Source organism: Halichoerus grypus, chromosome 5 (assembly GCF_964656455.1).
Source record: "Halichoerus grypus chromosome 5, mHalGry1.hap1.1, whole genome shotgun sequence".
Lineage (NCBI taxonomy): Eukaryota > Metazoa > Chordata > Mammalia > Carnivora > Phocidae > Halichoerus > Halichoerus grypus.
This window is the reverse complement of record NC_135716.1, coordinates 147,501,281-147,521,324: the sequence shown is the minus strand read 5'-3', so window position 1 is coordinate 147,521,324 and position 20,044 is coordinate 147,501,281. Positions and strand designations below refer to the sequence as shown.

Here is a 20,044-nt window from a genome sequence, read left to right as displayed (position 1 = left end):
TGCCCCCTCATGGAAGAGCCCCCCCCCCCGCCCCCCACGGCTGGCCGCTGCTACCGCCAGGCCGGCCACAGGCGCTCACGGCACACAGGTGGCCTAGACCATCCCTCACACTGCTTTCAGCTGTCTCATCCCAGTGGGCCAGCCTCCAAAACCACATTCCCCTCTGGGGCACAGGAGATCACCGCGATCATCAGGCCAGTAAACCTAACTGCACACACAGTTCGAAGCCCACCCTAGCCTGAGGAGCAAAGCGCATGGACCTCGTGACAGCGTTTTCCTTCCCCAGCTTCTGGGTCCTCAGCAGGTAATGCCATCAGGTAAGTGAGCACCCCCGACCCCCACCACTCACCTGAGAGCAACTTGTCCAAAGGCCCCAGGTCTGACCCATCTGTGTCCCAGCACCTAGGCCAGGGCCCGGCCCCTTCGGTGAAACTGGGAGGTTAAGTGCCCCTCCCCACCCCTCCCTGGGCCAGGAACAGGGCGGCCTGGGGTCAGCGGGGGTGAGAGGACATTCAGATGCCACACCTTCTGTGAACTGGTCCATTGTGGGGCGGTGAACCAGGTTGCTAAAGGAATCTGTTACAGAGGACTTCTTCCGGTGCCTGAAGAGGAAAGAGGGGCCTCAAGTCATTCAGTGAGGGTGAGCAGGGGCCCGGGTGGGCTCAGACGCACCTGCCACCCTTCCCATGGGACTCCACACACACTCAACTGAGTCCAGGCTTTCTCACGCCCCTGCTTCTGCTGTTACCCCTACTTGGAGCCCCTCCCCTCCCTCCTCAGCCCCAGCCAGTTCCTCATCACCCTCTAGGACCCAGCTCCAGCATCGCCTCCTCCAGGAAACCTTTCCTACTCCTCTGGCAAGACCCCCACAGCCCCTGGAACTTCCCTGCATGAGGCTGGGAGGTCACTGGCTGCACCTTCTCCCAGACCAGCCAGCTCCGGTGTCAGAGGGGCCAGGTCTGATGCTTCCCTGGGTAGCCAGTGCCCAGCACGGCGGCCGGTCTAGGGCCAGCATGCGTGTGTGCCCAGTGAAAGACAATACTACCTGTGCACCAACACTGAGGATCCGTCCATTCATTCATTCATTCAAGCAGTTTATGTGTACTGAACGCCAATTATGCACCAGGTCCTGTGACCAGTGACTTCATTCAGTCCCCACAAAGGCCCTATCTTAATACCTATTTTCCATATGAAGAAAGTTGAGTCCAGAGAGAGACTTGCCCAAGATCAAAGAGTTATTACGTGACAGAGCCAGAATTCATCTCCATGAAATTAGGCCTGGCCCCTGGCAGTTGCTTAGAGACTGGCTCAGACAACAAGGCTCCTGAAGCAGAGCTGACAGGGACAGCTCTTAGCACTTGGGGACACATCTTCTTAGCCAAGAGGAGCATCATTAATAGTGGCATTTTAGGCATAGGGATAGGCGAAGGTAACAGAAGGATGGCCCTCACAACCCCTCATCCCTGCCCGCCCCCTGGCCCTGACCTCTGACACAGCGTCTGTGCCTCCTTCATCATGTTGCCAGCCAGAAGGATGTCCTGAGGGTCAAAAGTCATCATGGCCTGCATCTCCAGGATGGTGGCATACGTCAGCGAGTGATACATGCTCTCCTTGGTTCTGCCAGAGAGAAGGAACATGACAGCACCAACTCCTAGAACTCCAGAGGTAGCTGGCATGTGTTGATCACCATAACCTCCCTGACCCCGCATGGTGGGGAAAGGGGGAAACAGGGAGGGGAAGAGACTCTCCCAAGGTCTGACTCTTCCATTGCTGCTCAAAAGGCCTCAGACCCCAGCTCCTCTCCTTCTGGGGAGTCAAATGTTTGTAAAGGAAACCAAAGGCTGGTCCACCCCTCACCGGCCCTGGAGCTGTCAGGATACCTCCCAGGTCTTTGCTAGAAATGCTTAATCTGAGGGCAGTGGCTTGTGGAAAGGAGGCCACAGCCTGAAGTGGGGACAGAACTCAGGCTACCGAGTCCCTGAAACACCGGTTGAAATCTTGGCTTTGCCAGTGACCAGCTGTGTGATCCTGGTGAATCTTAAACCTCTCTGAGCCTCAAGTTTCTCCTCTGTAAAATGGATACAATAATCCTTCTCACCCAGGACTCCGGGTGGCTTAAATAGCACACCCAGGCCAGGGCCACATCGCTGATGCTCAATAAATGTGAGTCCTTCTGTGTCTGCCAGGGTCAAGGGTCACTGCCCCGGACAGAAACTCTCTCCTTCAGGAGATGTTTCCCTGGCAGTACCCAGACCCACCCCCGCCCCCCAGATAATCCCCTCCCACTCCAGGCCTCCAGTTCACAAGCAACGCCCCCCACACCAGTGAGACAGGAGACTCAGCCCCACCCACCCAGTCTGGTGCTGGGCCCAGGAGAGACAGACAGCCCCGCCTGGGCCCCTAGCAGGCAAAGTGGAATTTCTAGTTTGAGGCCCAAGGCCAGAACACGCACCTGCGGCTGGGAATCCTGGCTCCTCCCCAGCCCAACCCTGCAGCCCCTCAGCTGCGCTCTGGACTGAGACTCGTGGTACAGGCATACATGGGAGATATTGCAGGTTTGGTTCCCGACCATTGCAATAAAGTCAAGATTGCAATGAAGCAAGTGAAATCAATTTTTGGTTTCCCTGTGCACACAGAAGCTTAATTAAGTCTGCAATAGCATTATGTCCAGGGTGTGTAAAGCACTATGTCTAAAAAAATACATACCTTAATTAAAAACTACTTTATTGCTACAAAACGCTAACCAGCATCTGACATTTCAGTGAGCTGTAATATTTTTGCTGGTGAAGGATCTTGCCTTCCGACTGATGAGGGTGGTGGTTGCAGAAGGATGGGTAAGCTGTGGCAATTTCTTAACGTAAGACAACAGTGAAGTTTGCTGCACTGATGGACTCTTGCTTTCACAAACAATTTCTCTGTAGCACTCGATGCTGTTTGACAGCATTTTACCCACAGCAAAACTTCTTTCAAAATTGGAGTCAGTCCTCTCAGACCCTGCTGCTGCTTTATCAGCTAAGTTTATGTGATATTGCAAGTCCTTTGTTGTCATTTCAACCACCTTCATGGCATCTTCACCGGGAGTGGATTCCATCTCAAGAAACCACCTTATTTGGGGCGCTGGGTGGCTCAGTTGGCTAAGCATCTGCCTTCAGCTCAGGTCATGATCCCAGGGTCCTGGGATTGAGTCCCGCATCAGGCTCCCTGCTCAGCAGGAAGCCTGCTTCTCCCTCTCCCTCTGCTGTTCCCCCTGCTCATGCTCTCTCTCTCATGCTCTCTTGTATGCTCTCTCTCTCAAATCAATAAACGAAATCTTTAAAAAAAGAAAAGGAATCACCTTCTTTGTTCATCCGTAAGAAGCAACTCCTTACCCACTCAAGTTTTATCCTGAGAGGGCGGCCACGCAGTCCCCCCTGCAGGCTCCACTTCTAGATCTCTTGCTCCTGCCACCCCTGCCACCCCAGCTGCAGTCACTTCCTCCCCTGAAGTCTGGAACCCCTCCAAGTCATCCATGATGGTTGGAATCAATTTCTCCCAAACTCCTGCTCATGTTGATACTTTGACCTCTTCCCTTCCCATGAATCACAAAGTTCTTACTGGCATCTAGCATGGTGAATTCTCTAGAGTTTTTCAATTTACTTTACCCAGATCCATCAGAGGAATCACTCCCTATGGCAGCTATAGCCTTATGAAATAGATTTCTTAAGTGATACAACTTGAAAGTCGAAATGACTCGTTGAACCATGGATGTTCAGAACGGATGTTGTGTTAGCGGGCATGAAAACAACATTCATCTCATTGCCCATTCAGCTCCATCAGAGCTCTTGGGTGACCAGGTGCATTGTCAGTGAACAGTAGTATTTTAAAGGAATCTTTTTTTCTGAGCAGTGGGTCTCAACACTCGGCTTAAAATATTCAGTAAACCATCTTGTAAATAGACATGCTTTGTTGTTCAACTTAAAGAGTATAGGAAGATAGAGTTAGCGTAATTCTTTTTTTTTTTTTTTAAAGATTTTATTTATTTGACAGAGAGAGACACAGCGAGAGAGGGAACACAAGCAGGGGAAGTGGGAGAGGGAGAAGCAGGCTTCCCGCTGAGCAGGGAGCCCTGATGCGGGGCTTGATCCCAGGACCCTGGGATCATGACCTGAGCTGAAGGCAGACGCTTAACGACTGAGCCACCCACGTACCCCAGAGTTAGTGTAATTCTTAAGAGCCCCAGAATTTTCAGGATGCTAAAGGAGCATGAGCTTCACCTTGTAAGTCACAGCTGCATTAGCCCCTCACAAGAGAGTCAGCCTGTCCTTTGAGGCTTTGAAGCCCAGGCACTGACTTCTCCTCTCTAGCTATGGAAGTCCTAGATGGCATGTTCTTTCAATAGAAGGCTGTTCCGTCTACACTGAAAATCTGTTGTTTAGTGTAGCCACCGTCATGAGTGATCTGAGCCAGAGCTTCCAGATCACCTGCTGCAGCGTCTACACCCAGGTGGCTGCTTCACCTTGGTACTTCCACGTTATGGAGGCGGCTTCTTTCCCTAAACCTCATGAACCCACCTCTGCTGCTTCCAACTTTCCTTCTGCAGCCTCCTCACCTCTCTCAGCCTTCACAGAGGAGAGGAGAGCGAGGACCTTGCTCTGGGTCAGGCTTTGGCTTAAGAGGATGTGGTGGCTGGTTTGCTCTTCTATCCAGACCACTCACACTTTCTCCACCTCAGCAGTAAGGCTGGCTGACTTTCTTATCATTCGTGTGTTCACTGGAGTAGCACTTTCAATTTCCTCCAAGAACTCTTCCTTTGCTTTCACAACTTGGTTGTTTGGTGCAAGAGGCCTAGCTTTCAGTCCGTCTTGGCTTTTGACATGCCTTCCTCACTAAGCTTAGTCATTTCCAGCTTTTAATTTAAAGGGAGAGACGTGCAACTCTTCCTCTCACCTGAACGCTCAGGGGCCACGGCAGGCCCTGAAGTTAACTGGTCTAATTTCAATATTGTTGTGTCTCAGGGAATAGGGAGTCCCAAGGAGAAGGAAAGAGAGGGGGGAATGGCTGGTCAGTGGACCAGTCAGAACACAAACAACATTTATTGATTAAGTTCATTGTCTTACATGGTGGTGGCCCAAAACAATTACAATAGTAACATCAAAGATCACTGATCACAGATCACCACAGCAAATATAGTAATAATGGGAAAGTGTGAAATATTGCAAGGATTACCAGATATAACACAGAGACACAAAGTGAGTAAATGCTGTTGGAAAAATGGCGCGGACAGACTTGCTTGAGGCAGGCTTGCCACAAACCTTCGATCTGTAACAAATGCAGTATCTGTGAAGCAGATACGGGGTAGGACAACTCTCCAAACCTCAGGCACCCCAAGTTAGTTTACAATCCACAGGTTCTTGTTTGCTTATAGAATCCTGACCCCTGAGAGTAAGAGCCCCCTCACCTCTGAGCGAAACCCAGCTCTGGGACATGATGCTCACTGGGGTCCTACCTTCTAGGCCCAGACCAGCTGTCAAGTTGGGGAGGGCACTGGAAGAGCCGTCAGAAGAGCAGGGTGTTGGGACCTGGGACTCCTCGGCCATGTGGAGGTCAGCTAAGCCTAGTGGCCTCCACCCCTTCCCTCCTCTACCAGCAAGCAGCAAAATAAAATAAACTAGAAGCTACTCATAGAAGTGACAAACACACAAAACAGATGCCCAGGCTGGGGCATGAGGCTTGGAGCTTGATGAGTCCATTATCCCTGAGGACCTTGCACAATGAGGAACAGTGAATGAAACTGGACCCCAGCATCTTTTGAAACTTCGATGGCTAAAAATGAAGAGGGGAGGCCATTTTTAGCAAGAATTATTTCCCCTAGACCAGTGCTTCTTAATAAAGATGGGGAGATATTTTTCCTGTCTCCCCCTGACTCCCTAGCATCTGGCAATTTCTTGAAACATTTTTTGGTTGTCAAAATGGGGATGTGGGTTGGGAGTGTGCTAACAACATCTACTGTTCAGAGAGAACGCTCTTAAACTGAAAAAGAAAGGAAAGATTCTTTTCTGGAATGGGGCAGGGGCTAAGGGGCAGCTTCACTGCCTTAAGTATGACATTAAAAGGTAGCCTCATGGAAAGGCTGGTCTCTCCGTAGTGTCTCCTTCGTTCAGGGCAAGGATTTCCTCTCCGGGGCCTGAGCTGTCAGGCCTGAGTTGTAGGACTTGTGGTAGAGTGCCCTCTTGAGGTGAGGGAGGGTGAGGCAGCCCCTCCACACAAGGGGGCTGTGGGGAGAGGGTGTGAAAGGTGTGGAGGGAGGTGGTAGGGAGGAGCCTGCTTAGGGACAGGTAATGACCAGAAGGAAAGTGGAGCTGGGGAGTCTTTCAAAAATACTGGGAGGGAGGGGCGCCTGGGTGGCTCAGTCAGTTAAGCGTCTGCCTTCGGCTCAGGTCATGATCCCAGGGTCCTGGGATCCAGCCCCACATCGGCTCCTTGCTCAGTAGGGAGCCTGCTTCTCCCTCCCTGTCTGCCACTCCCCCTTCTTGTGCTCTCTCTCTCTGACAAATAAATAAATAAATAAAATCTTAAAAAAGAATACTGGGAAGGGAACGTAGATGTTCAGGGATGCAGCAAGATGGAGCCTGGCCAACCTCAGATGGTGGCGACACTGTTGCTGCAGACCTGCCCCTGCCCCATCTCAAGCCCAGATCCCCTCAAAGGGTGGGGATAAGGTGTGGGGACTGCTGGGTCATCCAAAAGCCAATCCCACCAATTACAAGGACAAGAACTAGCTCTTAAATACGACCAGACAACCAGGGGCCATCAGGCATTTGAGAAAAGCCCGCACCAGAAGATTCCCCCATTACACAGAAAAAGGGAATCTGGAGAAAGCCAAGATTATACAGGAAAAAAATTAAAATATTTGAGAGACAATATTCTGTGATAATAACAACAAATATTTACTAGAGTGCTTACTATATGCCAGGCCCTATCCTAAGGACTCTCATATTTCAGAAATATACACAAAGAACAGAGTATATCTATAAACCAAGGATAAAATGTTTTAGGGAAAAAAAGAACATTCAGACAACAATGAGTACAAGGAAATTAATCATATGATCACAGAAAAAAAGAAAATAGAAGGATCTCTTCTAACTCAATAGAAGGATTTAATGATAAGGTTGAGGAAATCTCCCCCAAATAAGAGGAAAAAAAAGAGAAAGAAATGCAAAATTAGAGGGAAAACAGGAGGCTTAGAAGAGGACGGGTCCAGGAGGTCCAGTGTTTGACTTAAAGAAAGCCTGAGAAAGGGAGACAGAACATGGAGTGGTCATGCTAGAGAAGGTCCCAGAACTGAAAGGCTCCAAATAAAAGACCTATGTTTCAGCACATCATTGTGAAATTTCAGATTTGCAAGAATAAAAGAGAAGATTCTAAACATTTCTGGGGAAGAAAAAATGATCACATGCAAAGTTTGAAGAAATTAGGGTTCCCATGGTTACAGTAGATGCTAGAAAACAGGGATGCAATGCCTTCAAAATTCTGAGGGGGGAGAAATTATATTCATGCAACTCCTTCCTAGGAAGTTTCTGGAGGACACACTGTGGTAAAATGAGGGAGGATCCCAGAGAAAAAGCCAGGTCAAGGAAACGGGAGAGGAGCAAAGGGATTTCTAGGAGATAGCTGGGAGGTGGCCGATAGACACATCTGTCTTCCAGGGGACAGGTTTGAGGGAAAAGGCTAGAAAGAGTTCAGGATAAATGTATATAGCAAATTAGGCAAATGAAAAGACAAGACAATTATTAACTCCAGAAAGGAAATGTAATCTTACAATGTATAACTTGTCTCTGCAATGAGCATTAGTTACCAAATTATAATAATGTAAACATTATTGATTTAGCCAGATACTGTGATATAATGATGAGAGGAGGATGAGGGAAGGGAGGTAGGGCAGGGGTATAAGAAAGCTAAATTCATCAGTTGCATTTCTATACAACAAGACAGAAGAAAGAGAAATTAAGGAGTCGATCCCATTTACAATTGTACCCCAAACCATAACATACCTAGGAATAAATCTAACCAAAGAGGCAAAGGATCTGTACTCAGAAAACTATAAAATACTCATGAAAGAAATTGAGGAAGACACAAAGAAATGGAAAAACGTTCCCTGCTCATGGATTGGAAGAACAAATATTGTGAATATGTCTATGCTAACTACAGCAATCTACACATTCAATGCAATCCCCATCAAAATACCATCCACTTTTTTCAAAGAAATGGAACAAATAATCCTAAAATCTGTATGGAACCAGAAAAGACCCCGAATAGCCAGAGGAATGTTGAAAAAGAAAAGCAAAGCTGGCGGCATCACAATTCTGGACTTCCAGCTCTATCACAAAGCTGTCATCATCAAGACAGTATGGTACTGGCACAAAAACAGACCCATAGATCAATGGAACAGAATAGAGAGCCCAGAAATGGACCCTCAACTCTATGGTCAACTCATCTTCGACAAAGAAGGAAAGAATGTCCAATGGAAAAAAGACAGTCTCTTCAACAAATGGTATTGGGAAAATTGGACAGCCACATGCAGAAGGATGAAACTGGACCATTTCCTTACACAACACACAAAAATAGACTCAAAATGGATGAAAGACCTAAATGTGAGACAGGAATCCATCAAAATCCTTGAGGAGAACACAGGCAGCAACCTCTTCAACCTCAGCCACAGCAACTTCATCCTAGAAACATCGCCAAAGGCAAGGGAAGCAAGGGCAAAAATGAACTAATGGGACTTCATCAAGATAAAAAGCTTCTGTAGCAAAGGAAACAGTCAACAAAACCAAAAGACAACTGACAGAATGGGAGAAGATATTTGCAAATGACTTATCAGATAAAGGGCTGGTATCCAAAATCTATAAAGAACTTATCAAACTCAACACCCAAAGAACAAATAATCCAATCAAGAAATGGGCACAAGATATGAACAGACATTTCTCCAAAGAAGACATCCAAATGGCCAAAAGACACATGAAAAAGTGCTCAACATCACTCGGCATCAGGGAAATCCAAATCAAAACCTGAGACACCACCTCACACCAGTCAGAATGGCTACAATTAATAAGTCAGGAAACAACAGATGTTGGCGAGGATGCGGAGAAAGGGGAACCCTCCTACACTGTTGGTGGGAATGCAAGCTGGTGCAGCCACTCTGGAAAACAGTATGGAGGTTCCTCAAAAAGTTGAAAATAGAGCTACCCTATGACCCAGCAATTGCACTACTGGGTATTTACCCCAAAGATACAAATGTAGGGATCTGAAGGGGCACATGCACCCCAATGTTTATAGCAGCAATGTCCACAATAGCCAAACTATGGAAAGAGCCAGATGTCCATCAACAGATGAATGGATAAAGAAGATGTGGTATAAATATATAATGGAATATTATACAGCATCAAAAAGATGAAATCTTGCAAATGGATCTAGAGGGTACTATGCTAAGCGCAATAAGTCAGTCAGAGGAAGACAAGTATCATATGATCTCACTGATATGAGGAATTTGAGAAACAAGACAGAGGATCATAGGGGAAGGGAGGGAAAAAAAACAAGATGAAACCAGAGAGGGAGACAAACCATAAGAGACTCTTAATCTCAGGAAACAAACTGAGGGTTGTTGGAGTGGAGGGGGGTGGGGGGGATGGGGTGGCTGGGTGATGGACATTAGGGAGGGTATGTGCTATGGTGAGCGCTGTGAATTGTGTAAGACTGATAAATCACAGACCTGTACCCCTGAAACAAATAATACATTATTTGTTAATTAAAAAAAAGACATGACCAACTTTAAAAAAATGAACTATTATATTACAAAAAAAGTAAGAAAGCTAAATTCTTGTTTACCAATAGATGTTTAAAAGTAAAAGGTAAAAAACATAATTTTATGGTGTATGAATTCTATCTCAATTTGTCTTTAAAAAGTTGAAAAAAGGGGACACTTGGGTTGTTCAGTGGGTTAAGCATTTGCCTTCGGCTCAGGTCATGATCCCGGGGTCCTAGGATTGGGACCGCATCCCATTCCTTGCTCAGCGGGAAGCCTGCTTCTCCCTCTGCCTGCCGCTCCCCCTGCTTGTGCTCAAGCATGCGCACGCTCACTCTCTCTCTCTCTGACAAATAAATAAAATCTTTTTAAAAAACTGAAAAAAGTGATAAAGGAAGAGTAGTATAAGCATATTATTTAGCAAGAAGGCAGTAAACACTGGAAGAAATGGCTAAATGATTAACCGACATTATTACCCTAAAGGGCTTGAGTAACAGCAACTCAAATCTTTAGTGCTCTGGGGAAAAATGAGGAAAAGCAGCTGTGTTAGAGCTGACAGGGGAGAAACCCCGAGTGGATTCAGTGGGAACAAGAAACCAAAGTGGAAGAGGCCATGAGAACCTAAAAGGAAGGAAGTCACAATGACCTTGGGGAGGGCCTGGCTGTTCAGGGCTGTAGAATGGGGAGCCTGAGCCCCTACTTTTATGGGACTCTCAGAGGGTCATGGTGACCCAGAAGGCTGAAGGCAGTCAGTTACACGGGGTTCCTCTTACATAAGACTTCTAGTTCTGCATGACCAGACAACTCCCCCCATCCCTCCACTACACGTGGAGTCCCGAGTGTACCCAGGTGTGTGCACGCGTGCACACATACACCCCGGGGCCCCCACCCCCAACCTAGGCTTAAGCCTCACCTGGGCTTGAGGTAGCTGAGTGCTTCTGAGAACTGGTTGGTGAGGAAGAGGTCCAGGGCGATCATGCACTGGTCCAGGGCCTCATGGAGGCTGCTCACAGAAGTCCTGCTGGGAGAGACACTCAAGTGACCAGGAGACCTCAACCCCACTCCAAGCTGGAACTGAGCCCCACAGAGCCCATGCGACCTCCCTGTGGGCCTTGGGTGCCTGTCACAAGCTCTTCCAGGTTGCCCACTCTGTACTGGGACACAAAGACAACTTGGACCCACCTCTAAGTGTTCCTAAAGATGGGAGGAGAGCAGAATGGGGGTGTCATCTGAGATCTGGTGGAGGGGATTGGGGAGGAGCAGAGGATGGAGGGCAAGGAAGCCTCAGGAACAAATTTATCTTACCCCTCACAAGGGTAAAGGGAGTCTTTATGGCCCTTCTGACCCATCAGGCTTTTCTGCCCCCCCCAGGGGGGCACAGCCCACCCACTGAATCCCACTTCAGTCCTTTTCCCTCCTCCTTCTCCAGGACTTCTCCTGCCCTCCTCGGGCCTGCACTCTAGAACCCCAGAAGCTCTGTCACAATGGGCTGTAGTGTGCAGCAGACTGTAAGGCCTGTCCAGGGCCCTTTATCCTCAAGGGTCACCTTCCCAACGGCATTTCAGTGGACCAGACCATCTTCTAGTCCTTATACTTCTCTATGGCTTTCATCACCCTCACACACACACACTTTTATTTTTATTTATTATTTATTTTTACTTATTTTGTGCTTATTGTCTGTCTCCCTCCACTAAAAATAAGCTTCCCAAGGGCAAGAATCCTTGTTTTGTTCACTGCTGTATCCCCGGCATCTAGTATCTGGTACAAAGTGGGCTTTTGATAAGTATCTGTTAAATGAATGGAAAAAAAAATGACTGAACGAGAAGAACAAATCCTTGACCCTTCTGGGTCTCAGCTTCCCCATCTGAAAAATAAGAGATTAAACTAGGAGATCCCAAAAGTCCTATCTTGAGGATGGTCTTGAGGACATCTCTTCTCAAGGAGTCTCTTTTGAGAGAAGATTTCAAAAGGGGCCTCGATGACTTCACTAAAAGGAGATCCTTCCCCAAAAGTTAGTTGAGAGAGAGCCCCTTTCTACCAGATAAAAGTCTACACATGCCTTAGGGTCCAGCTCGAATATCTCCTCCTCCATGATGCAGCAGCGGATCGTCCCGGCAAATCAAAACATGTATCTTGTTCAAAACTGAACTCTTGTTCATTCTCCCAAAGCTGTTCTCCCCTAGTCTTTGCCATCTTAATAAATGACACTCCTCTACCCAGTTTCTCAAGCCAGAAATCTGAGAGTCAGCCCTAATACACCCCTCTCCTTGAGCTCTGTCAGTTCTGCCTCCTGACCATCTCTCAACCCAGCCCCTTCTGAGCCCAGTGAGCTCCAGGGCACCACCATCACCCCCACCTGGGTCTGATGGAAGACTGCCCCTTCCGCTCTCGCCCCTCCTACCCCTTCTCTCTGTTGGACTGTTTTGCTCAATATTTCAAGTCTCTTAACGCTCTTCTTGCCATCTCTTTGACTCCGTGAGATTCTCAGTAATTTCTTCAGATCTTCCATTTCACTAATTCTCTTGAGGTGTGTCTGATCTGCTACTTTTCCTGAGTTTTTAATTTCAATGATTATCTTTCACATTTCCAGAAATTCCACTTGTTTCCTTTTCAAATCTCCTTGGTCATTTGGGGCAGTGTTTTGTTCCCTGCTTATTGTTTCAAGTCCATCTCTGATTTCTTTACATGTTTATTAAAATATTTATATTCTAGATCTTAATTCTAGCATCTTAGACTCCCAGGGAAACAAATTCTGTTGTTTCTTGATTTGGGTGTCTACTGCTCACAATGACTTGTTTCCTTGTGTTTTGTAATTTTACCATGAGCTCCTATTTATTTGGCTGATCCCAAAGGGATCTTAGGAGAAGAATCTATTCCTCCAGAGAGGATTTTCACTTACTTTGGCCAGATTCCCTGGGGTGCTACCATCCGATGATACTTAAGTTACTTTTTTGGGTTAGTATCTCCAGGACCACAAAGGGAGTATGTCTTCAAACACAAAATTTGTGTGAGGGCAGATTCGTATTTATAAATTTCTCCACCAGACCTGTTGTCCCACATTTTGTGGGAAGGTGGCTATTTCTTTCTGGTCTATTTGCTGAGGGGGTAGCCCTCTGAAGGTTCCAGATGCATGTGGTGGTGGTAGGAGGGCTAGGTTTCAACTCCTCACACTGTCACTGGGTCGGCCCAACTCCTTACTTATCATCCCTTGAGTGGTCATTAAAACTCAAGGTTCTGGATTTCTGGAATTTGTCAACACCCTCATGTTGCTGAGACTTCATCTCATTTATCAGCCCGATTTCAGCATCCTTTTTATTCTTGGCTTGAGAGGATTTCTGTTACTTCTGTGTGAGCTCAGGAATGTATTTTAAAGGATGGCTGAAGTAACCCACGTAGCCTCTAGGGAGTTTTTATAAGGGAGAATGACGGAAGCATTATTCCCTCTAACCCATCCTTCTCACAATAGCCAAAGTTATCTGTTTAAAACCCAAATCTGACCATGTCACTTCTGAACTTGAAATCCTTCACTGGCTTCCTATTACTCTTAGGATAAAGACCAACTTTCTTTCTATGGCAGAAAAGGCCCCACCAGAAGCAGCCCCTGTCCCTTTCTTCATGAGATAGGCACAGTGTCTTCCTTTGTGCCCAGGGCTTAGCCTAGTGACTGGTGTTCAGTCTGCCCACTCTGTTGGATGAACGGGTGAAGAGGCAGTGAGCACCTACCGCCCTGAGCGTTTAACTGGGCTTCTCTCCTTGAGCCCTCACAAAGCCTGTGAAGTAGGATTATTATCCCCACTATAGATGAGGCACAGAGGAGAGGTGACCAGGCCACGATCACATGCCCAAGCATGGGTTCTAACCAAGTTTCTGCCTAAGCCAGTGTCCACCCACCAGCTCAGCTCCAAGAAGTCAAGTCCATTGTCCTGGCTTATGACCATCTCTAAAGAACTCCAGAGCCAAGAGCCTACCTCCCATTTCTGCATACACCCTACTGCCACCACCACCTCTGCCTCCCATCAAGACGTTCTGCCTGTTCGCTCTATGTGGAGAGAAAGACAGGTGGACCCATAGCACAGAGGGGCATTCCCTCCCTTGGCAGCCCCAGTACCTCTTCTGCTTAACTGCAGTAAGGTGGGTCTGACGTGACCTCTCCAGACTGGGAGCTGCTTTGGGGTGGCCCTGGGGCTGATTTCCTCCTTCCTTTGCTCCCACAGATACCCACTAATCTCTGGTTCTGGCCCAGACCCGGCCCTGCTCTTGAAGAGTTCACAGTCTACAGAAGTGACAGATGCAGGCAGAGGCAATGAAAGCCAGAACCATCAAGGCTGCAATCATGGGGATCACTGATGGCCCAGAAGTGGAGACAGGGCACTCGACGAAGCTTTCTGGAAAAGATGGCACTGATCTGAGGACAAAATGGGAAAAGAAGTCCAAGAAGGGGAAAAAGGCAAGCAAGGAGCTAGAGTCATGACACCATAGTGATAAAGAGGCACGAGCCATACAGGCGAGGTGGCAGGACAGGCTCTGGAAGGCCTGCTAAGTGGTGTGAGGTGGGGATGTCCTGGCTGGCTGGGGAGCTCAGGAAGGCTGGGGACACTGGTCCCATTTGACTTAATGATGGCATTAATAACCACCCCTTCACCATGAGATTCTCACTTCAGGTTCTAAACTGATGACTGCCTTGTTTCAATTCTCCCACCAGCCCAGAGGCAGGCGTGCTTATCTGCATTTGACAGATAAGGAGACAAAGACAATGAAGATAAGGAACCTAGGGAGAAGACAGAAATGCTTTCCAAAAAAAGCAAGCTTGCCAAACCTTTCTCCTCCCCTGGCTGTGACTGAGGTCCCCACTTCTCTGCAGGCTGTCCTGTGTCTTCAAGGCCTTTCTGCTCCAAGCCACCTTGCCAGCCCAGGTTAATACATTACTGAGCTCCTGAGGGGTTGATGGTGGCCTTTCCACTGTGCCTTGGAGAACCCGAGACACTGGGGTGCCGCTGAGCTGGATGGAGCATGGAGCAGGGCTGGTGACCAATGCCAGGAGCTTTGGCATCGTAGGGGAGGGAGGCTTGAGGCTGGAGTGAGAAGGGAGCTGTCAGGCGGCCTGGAGTCACCCCACTCTCCTCTTCCCTCCCCCTTCCCGGCTTTTGTCTGTCTGGAAGCTGCTACCCTGACACCTGATGCACAGGATGGATGGAGCAGGGGGACCTCTCCATCCCCACTGGGGCAGCAGACGCAGTGCAAGGAAGTCACTCAGGAAGCAGACTGGAGCCAGAGGTGGCTTTTCCTCCCTGCTTCACCATTTAGGAGGAACTCTGTCCAGGGTGTGGGGCTGGGAGGGGATCTGTCCACGGGGACCCATCCCAAAGTGACCTCTCTCAATTGCACATGATTGTGACTCTCCTTCCAAGAATCCCCCTTAGCTGTGAATGAAGTGAGTATGATGTGGCATGGAGTGATGTGACAGGGCGTCACGCAGTGTGGCCTTCAAGAGTTCTGAAAGCAGAAAACCCTGGCCGCAAACTGCAGCTCAGCAATTACTCATTAGAGAAACTTGGGAAGGTTCTTTAACCTCTATGAGCCTCAGTGTCCTCATCAAGAAAACGAGAATGGCAGTTCCTACTTCCTAGGGTTGTTGAGAAGAATGACTGAGACAATGTAAAGCAAAGTAAAGTAAAAGTACTCAAGAAATGTTAGCCATTGTTGGGCGCCTGGGTGGCTCAGTTGGTTAAGTGACTGCCTTCGGCTCAGGTCATGATCCTGGAGTCCTGGGATCGAGTCCCACATCGGGCTCCCTGCTCGGCAGGGAGTCTGCTTCTCCCTCTGACCCTCCTCCCTCTCATGCTCTCTGTCTCTCATTCTCTCTCTCGCAAATAAATAAAATCTTAAAAAAAAAAAAAAAAAGAAATGTTAGCCATTGTTACTTTTTTTCTACGAGATTGTGTTTCCCGTTTGTACGAATATGTGTTTCCATTATGTCTGAAGAAACATTGCTTTTATAAGAAAACTAAATAACTTTAAAACATGGAGTGTACATATCCTATGACCCAGCAATTCCACTCCTGTGGGGCAACCGAAAAGAAAACTCACATATGCGCAAAGGACGACCTTTGAGAGTATTTACTGTTTGAATAGCAAGACTCTGGGAACCACCTCAATGTCCATCAAGAAGGCCGATAAACAAATAAATGCGGGACCCTACATTGGGTGGTATATCATACATCAGGGAAAGTGGGGACCAGAGCTGCAAGGATCAAGAAGGCTACATCTCAGAAACCTGAAGCTCAGTGAGAAAAAGCAAGCTGCAGAATGATTCATGCTGGATGACTCCATTTATATAAAAATTTTGAAGTCAGAACAAGCTTCATTTTCTTAGACTTATACATACTCAGCGAAAGAATAAAAACAGAATGACAAAACCAATGATATTGTAATAGTGTTGTAGGATGACGGATGGCAGCTACACTTGTGGTGAGCACAGGGTAATACAGAGAAGTTGAATCACTATGCTTGTACACCTGAAGCTAATGTAACATTGTGCGTCAGCTATACTCAAATAGAAAAAATTAAAAAGATAAAAATGCAAATGCCAAAATCAAAATTCAGGACGGCAATTATCTCTGGAGAGGGCAGAGGAGAGGGTCCACAGAGGCTTCAAAAGTCTCTGCTATAATTTATTTCTTAACAAGAAGAATATGAAATAAGTGGGCATAATGTTGACATCTGAAAAAGCTGGTGGCAAGGGCATGGAGTTTATTTTATTATTTGCTATATTTTTCTGAAGGCTTAAAATATTTCATAATTTTTAAAGTGGTGGAGATTTAAAGTTTGGTTTGTTTACCACTGACCCTCATATACTGGGCTGGGCCCCGAGCAGGCCTTGGGAGTGTTTGTTGAGTGACTGAGTACCTATTGTGAAGGTGGAACTGCTTTGCCTCTGTTCTGCTCAGACCCCACCGGGATGGCACTGACCAGAGATAGGGGCAGATGGACCTGTGTGGCCTCAAAGAAGAGAGGGACCTGGAGGGCATGCAGTGCGGGGCAGGTATGGTTCAGTATGAGGAAGATCCACCAGTGCTGGAAGACTGAGCTTGCTGCCCTAAAGGCCCAGGGAGCGGCCAGAGGGGCCTGCAGTTGGAGAGTGGACTCAGGCAGGGATATGAGTGTGCAAGGAAGAGGGATGGATGTGGCTTCTAGCCTGGGAGTTCAGTATTCTTTGATAGGTGCCCTGTTCCATGCCTGCCTTCTCTCCTGGCAGCTTCTTTTCTGGGCACACTAGGGTGGTGCTTAGTCAGGGCTGGGCACAGGGACCTAACCAGGCTCCAGATGTACAGACTTCAGCTCAGAGCAGGAAGGGAGCAGCCAGGCCTGGCCTCCCTATATTTTCCAAAGGAGAGACCAGAAGTCCAGGGAGGATAAAGGATGTGGCCCAAATCCTACAACAAACATGGTCAGGGAAAAACTCACCAGGCAACCGTCCCGGGGGCCAGAGTGTCCCTCAGTGACCCAACTTCTAAGCCCTCAGCCGGGATGCACACACAGGCGTTGTGGAGGCCTCCAGCTGCGGCTGGCACCAGCCCCCCTCACCTCCCTGTTCACATGTTAGCTCTGAGGCCCTTGGCAAATATTGTCCCTGGTGGTGAGGCTCCAGGTAGGGCGGGCACACCTCCCAGCTCACCTGAGCCGGATCTCCACCCGGCAACTGCCCAGCTGGGCCCTCAGGAGCCGCCCCCTACTCACGGGCGCCCAGGAAAGGGCCAGCGGCTCCTGGTCTCCCAGCTGCTAGCAGCGATCACTGCTACAGGGGCGGTGCAGGGATTCCACCGGGTTCCTCAGTGGGGTGGGGAAGAGCAGGAGAGCCATACTGGAAGTGACAACACCCACCTTTACTACCCCAGTTCCTGCTGCGCCCGATGGGCACAGCTGATTCATATCTTAGCCTTTTAACTCCTTCAGATATCCCGAAGATGAGGCAGTATGGCACGCGGGTGGGGGCTCTGGCATCGGAGAGAGCTGGGTTCAAATCCCAAGCCCACCGCTCACCTCCTGGGTAACGGAAGGCAAGCCACTTAAGAGCTATGCCTCAGTTTCCGCAACTGTAACGGAGGTGAAAACAACAGAGCCCACCACAGGTGTAAACGCCACAAGGGGAGGAAGGCGGCTCTGACGTGGCCGTTACTACAGCTCCGTGAGAAAGTTGGGACCCAGAGGGGAGTGCCCGCCCCAGGATCCCCGGAGCCTCTACTCCCCGGGCGCGAGCGTCCGCAGCCCCCTCCCCGCTCCCCGGCGGCGGCGGCGGTTCCCGGAGGCCGGGCGGAGCGCCAGGCCGGGGGCTGGGGTGGGGTGGGGGGCTGGGAGCCGCAGTGCGGGCCGGAGGCGCGGGGGAGGCCGGGCCCCGCGCCCGTCCCCCTCCCCACGGGGCCGCCCCCGCCGCGCACTTACCCCGCGGGCAGGGAGTCCGCGGCGTCCGCCGAGCTCATCGCGGAGGGGGGCGGGCAGGGTGCCCCCGCCGGACGCCAGCCGCGGCCCAGGTGCTGCCGCCGGAACCCCGAGCCGGGCGCTGTGCGGCCGAGCCGCAGACGCCGCGGCCGGGGAGGGGCGCGCCGGGGGCGGGGAAGGCGGCGGGGCCGGGCCGGGCCTCGGTCCGCTTGCCCGCGGAGTGGGGCCGCAGCCGCCGCCCGTCTGCGGCCGACTGGAGGCGGAGGCTGGGCGGGGGGCGGCCGCGGGATGCGCCCCCACCCTCAGCTCTCACAGGTGAGAGGCCCGGGCGCCCAAGGTCTCCCGGGCCCATGCCGAGTGCCGCCGCTGCGCAGCCCCCAGGGGCCGGAGCTCGCTCCTTCCTCACACAGCCCCACCTATTTGTGGCCAGAAAGTTCTCTTAAACCTGAGGTCCACCTCCCTGTCACTCTCCCCTCCCCCCCAGCTCCCGCTCGCAGCGGCCCCCACCTGAGCCCTTCGTCATCCTACTGCATTGGTGGGGGGGCATTCATGCTGAGAAAGACACAGCCTCCAGAGTCAGGCTTGGGTTTTAATATTTCCTTTTGCCCCCTGACTGACTGCGTGCAGCACACAAGAAGGCAGAAAATAACGCAGTTTAGCACTCACTGTGCTCACACAGTTCACACTCGCCTTCTCAAATCATCCCCCTAGCTGCCATTTTACAGAGACGAGGCAGAGAGTTTGTGACTTGCTCAAGTTAACTCACCTAATAAATGGCAAGTTGTGATTGGAACTGGCCCTCCTGACTCCAGGGTGGACACTCTTGTCTCTCTTTCCCCCTTGCTCCTCTCCCCTCTGAGTCCCCAACCCCTATATGAAGTCACCCATAACACTCCTCAAATGCTCACTGTGTGCACACCCTAAGGTATCTGTCTAGGACCAGGGATGAAGCCCACCTGGCCTTCTGGCACAATGAGCCACTGGTCCAGGAAGCGTTAACCAGCCACCACTTCCAGGCCCCAGATACTCTTAACCATGACTCATCAGAGCACGTTGCTGCCATTAGAACTCTCCCTTTACAAAGGCAGGGGACAGGAGGAGGAGGGACTCCAGCGCCCCTGGAGCAACCCTTAGCTCCAGGATGTCAGAAGAGGAAGCAGGAGGAGCCTGTAGAGGCAGGCCTGGTAGGAAGAAGGCTGCGGACTAGGTCCCGGGAAAGCCAGGTAGATTGGGCCTGGTGGCAGAGGGGAGAGGTTTAGAAGATCACTGTTTAAATCTCACAGGTGGTCTGGAAAGGTGGTGAGTTCTTATCCTGCCCATATGTGAACAGAGGCTAGATGTTCACTTGCAAGGATCATCCTATGTCTGGCATTCTCAGACATGGGCACAGAAAAGGTAATTAACTACAAGGAGCAGGCTATGATGACATACACCATCATCTGGAGGAATCCAGATCAGGAGTGCAACATAGACTGGAGGGGTGGGGCGAGAGCTTCCTGGAGAAGGTGGGCACACAGTTGAGCCTTGAAGTTTATAATGTTTATACACAATAAAGTCGTGGAGAGGGTGTACCAGATGGGAGAACAGCATGGGTGAAAGCAGAATGGGGGTGGGCAGAGGCACACCCATGTCAGCTGGTGTTTGTGAGGCTGGTGAGAAGACCAGCCATGTGTATGAAGAGGAGCCTCAGTAATGAGGCTGGGGCACCCTATCGCATGCCATGCCCATCTCTGGGCATTTGTACATGCTCATCCCTCCACCTGGGACACACCTTCCTCCCTTGTCACTTATTATTCATTCATTTAATCAGGGTTTGATCCAGAAGCT

The 20,044-nt window shown here is 49.7% G+C and overlaps 1 protein-coding gene across 5 annotated transcripts in view; it reads right to left on the bottom strand.

The window, feature by feature from the left end:
* The window catches only part of TTC39A (tetratricopeptide repeat domain 39A), a 56,658-nt gene that overhangs the window by 26,559 nt on the left and 10,055 nt on the right, over positions 1-20,044 (bottom strand). For 3 of the 5 annotated variants that reach the window (XR_013448193.1, XM_036108419.2, XM_036108426.2), the window contains exons 2-4: positions 10,695-10,802; positions 1,486-1,617; positions 526-602 (exon numbers count right to left, since the gene is read on the bottom strand). Coding sequence is in view for 4 of the 5 variants with exons in the window: in XM_036108419.2 (XP_035964312.1) it covers positions 526-602; positions 1,486-1,617; positions 10,695-10,802 (317 nt within the window). In the remaining variant the exon portion in view is untranslated. Of the gene's footprint in view, positions 1-525; positions 603-1,485; positions 1,618-10,694; positions 10,803-18,220; positions 18,363-20,044 lie in introns of those variants that run through there. The other 2 variants (XM_036108422.2, XM_036108420.2) reach the window with 2 other exon arrangements.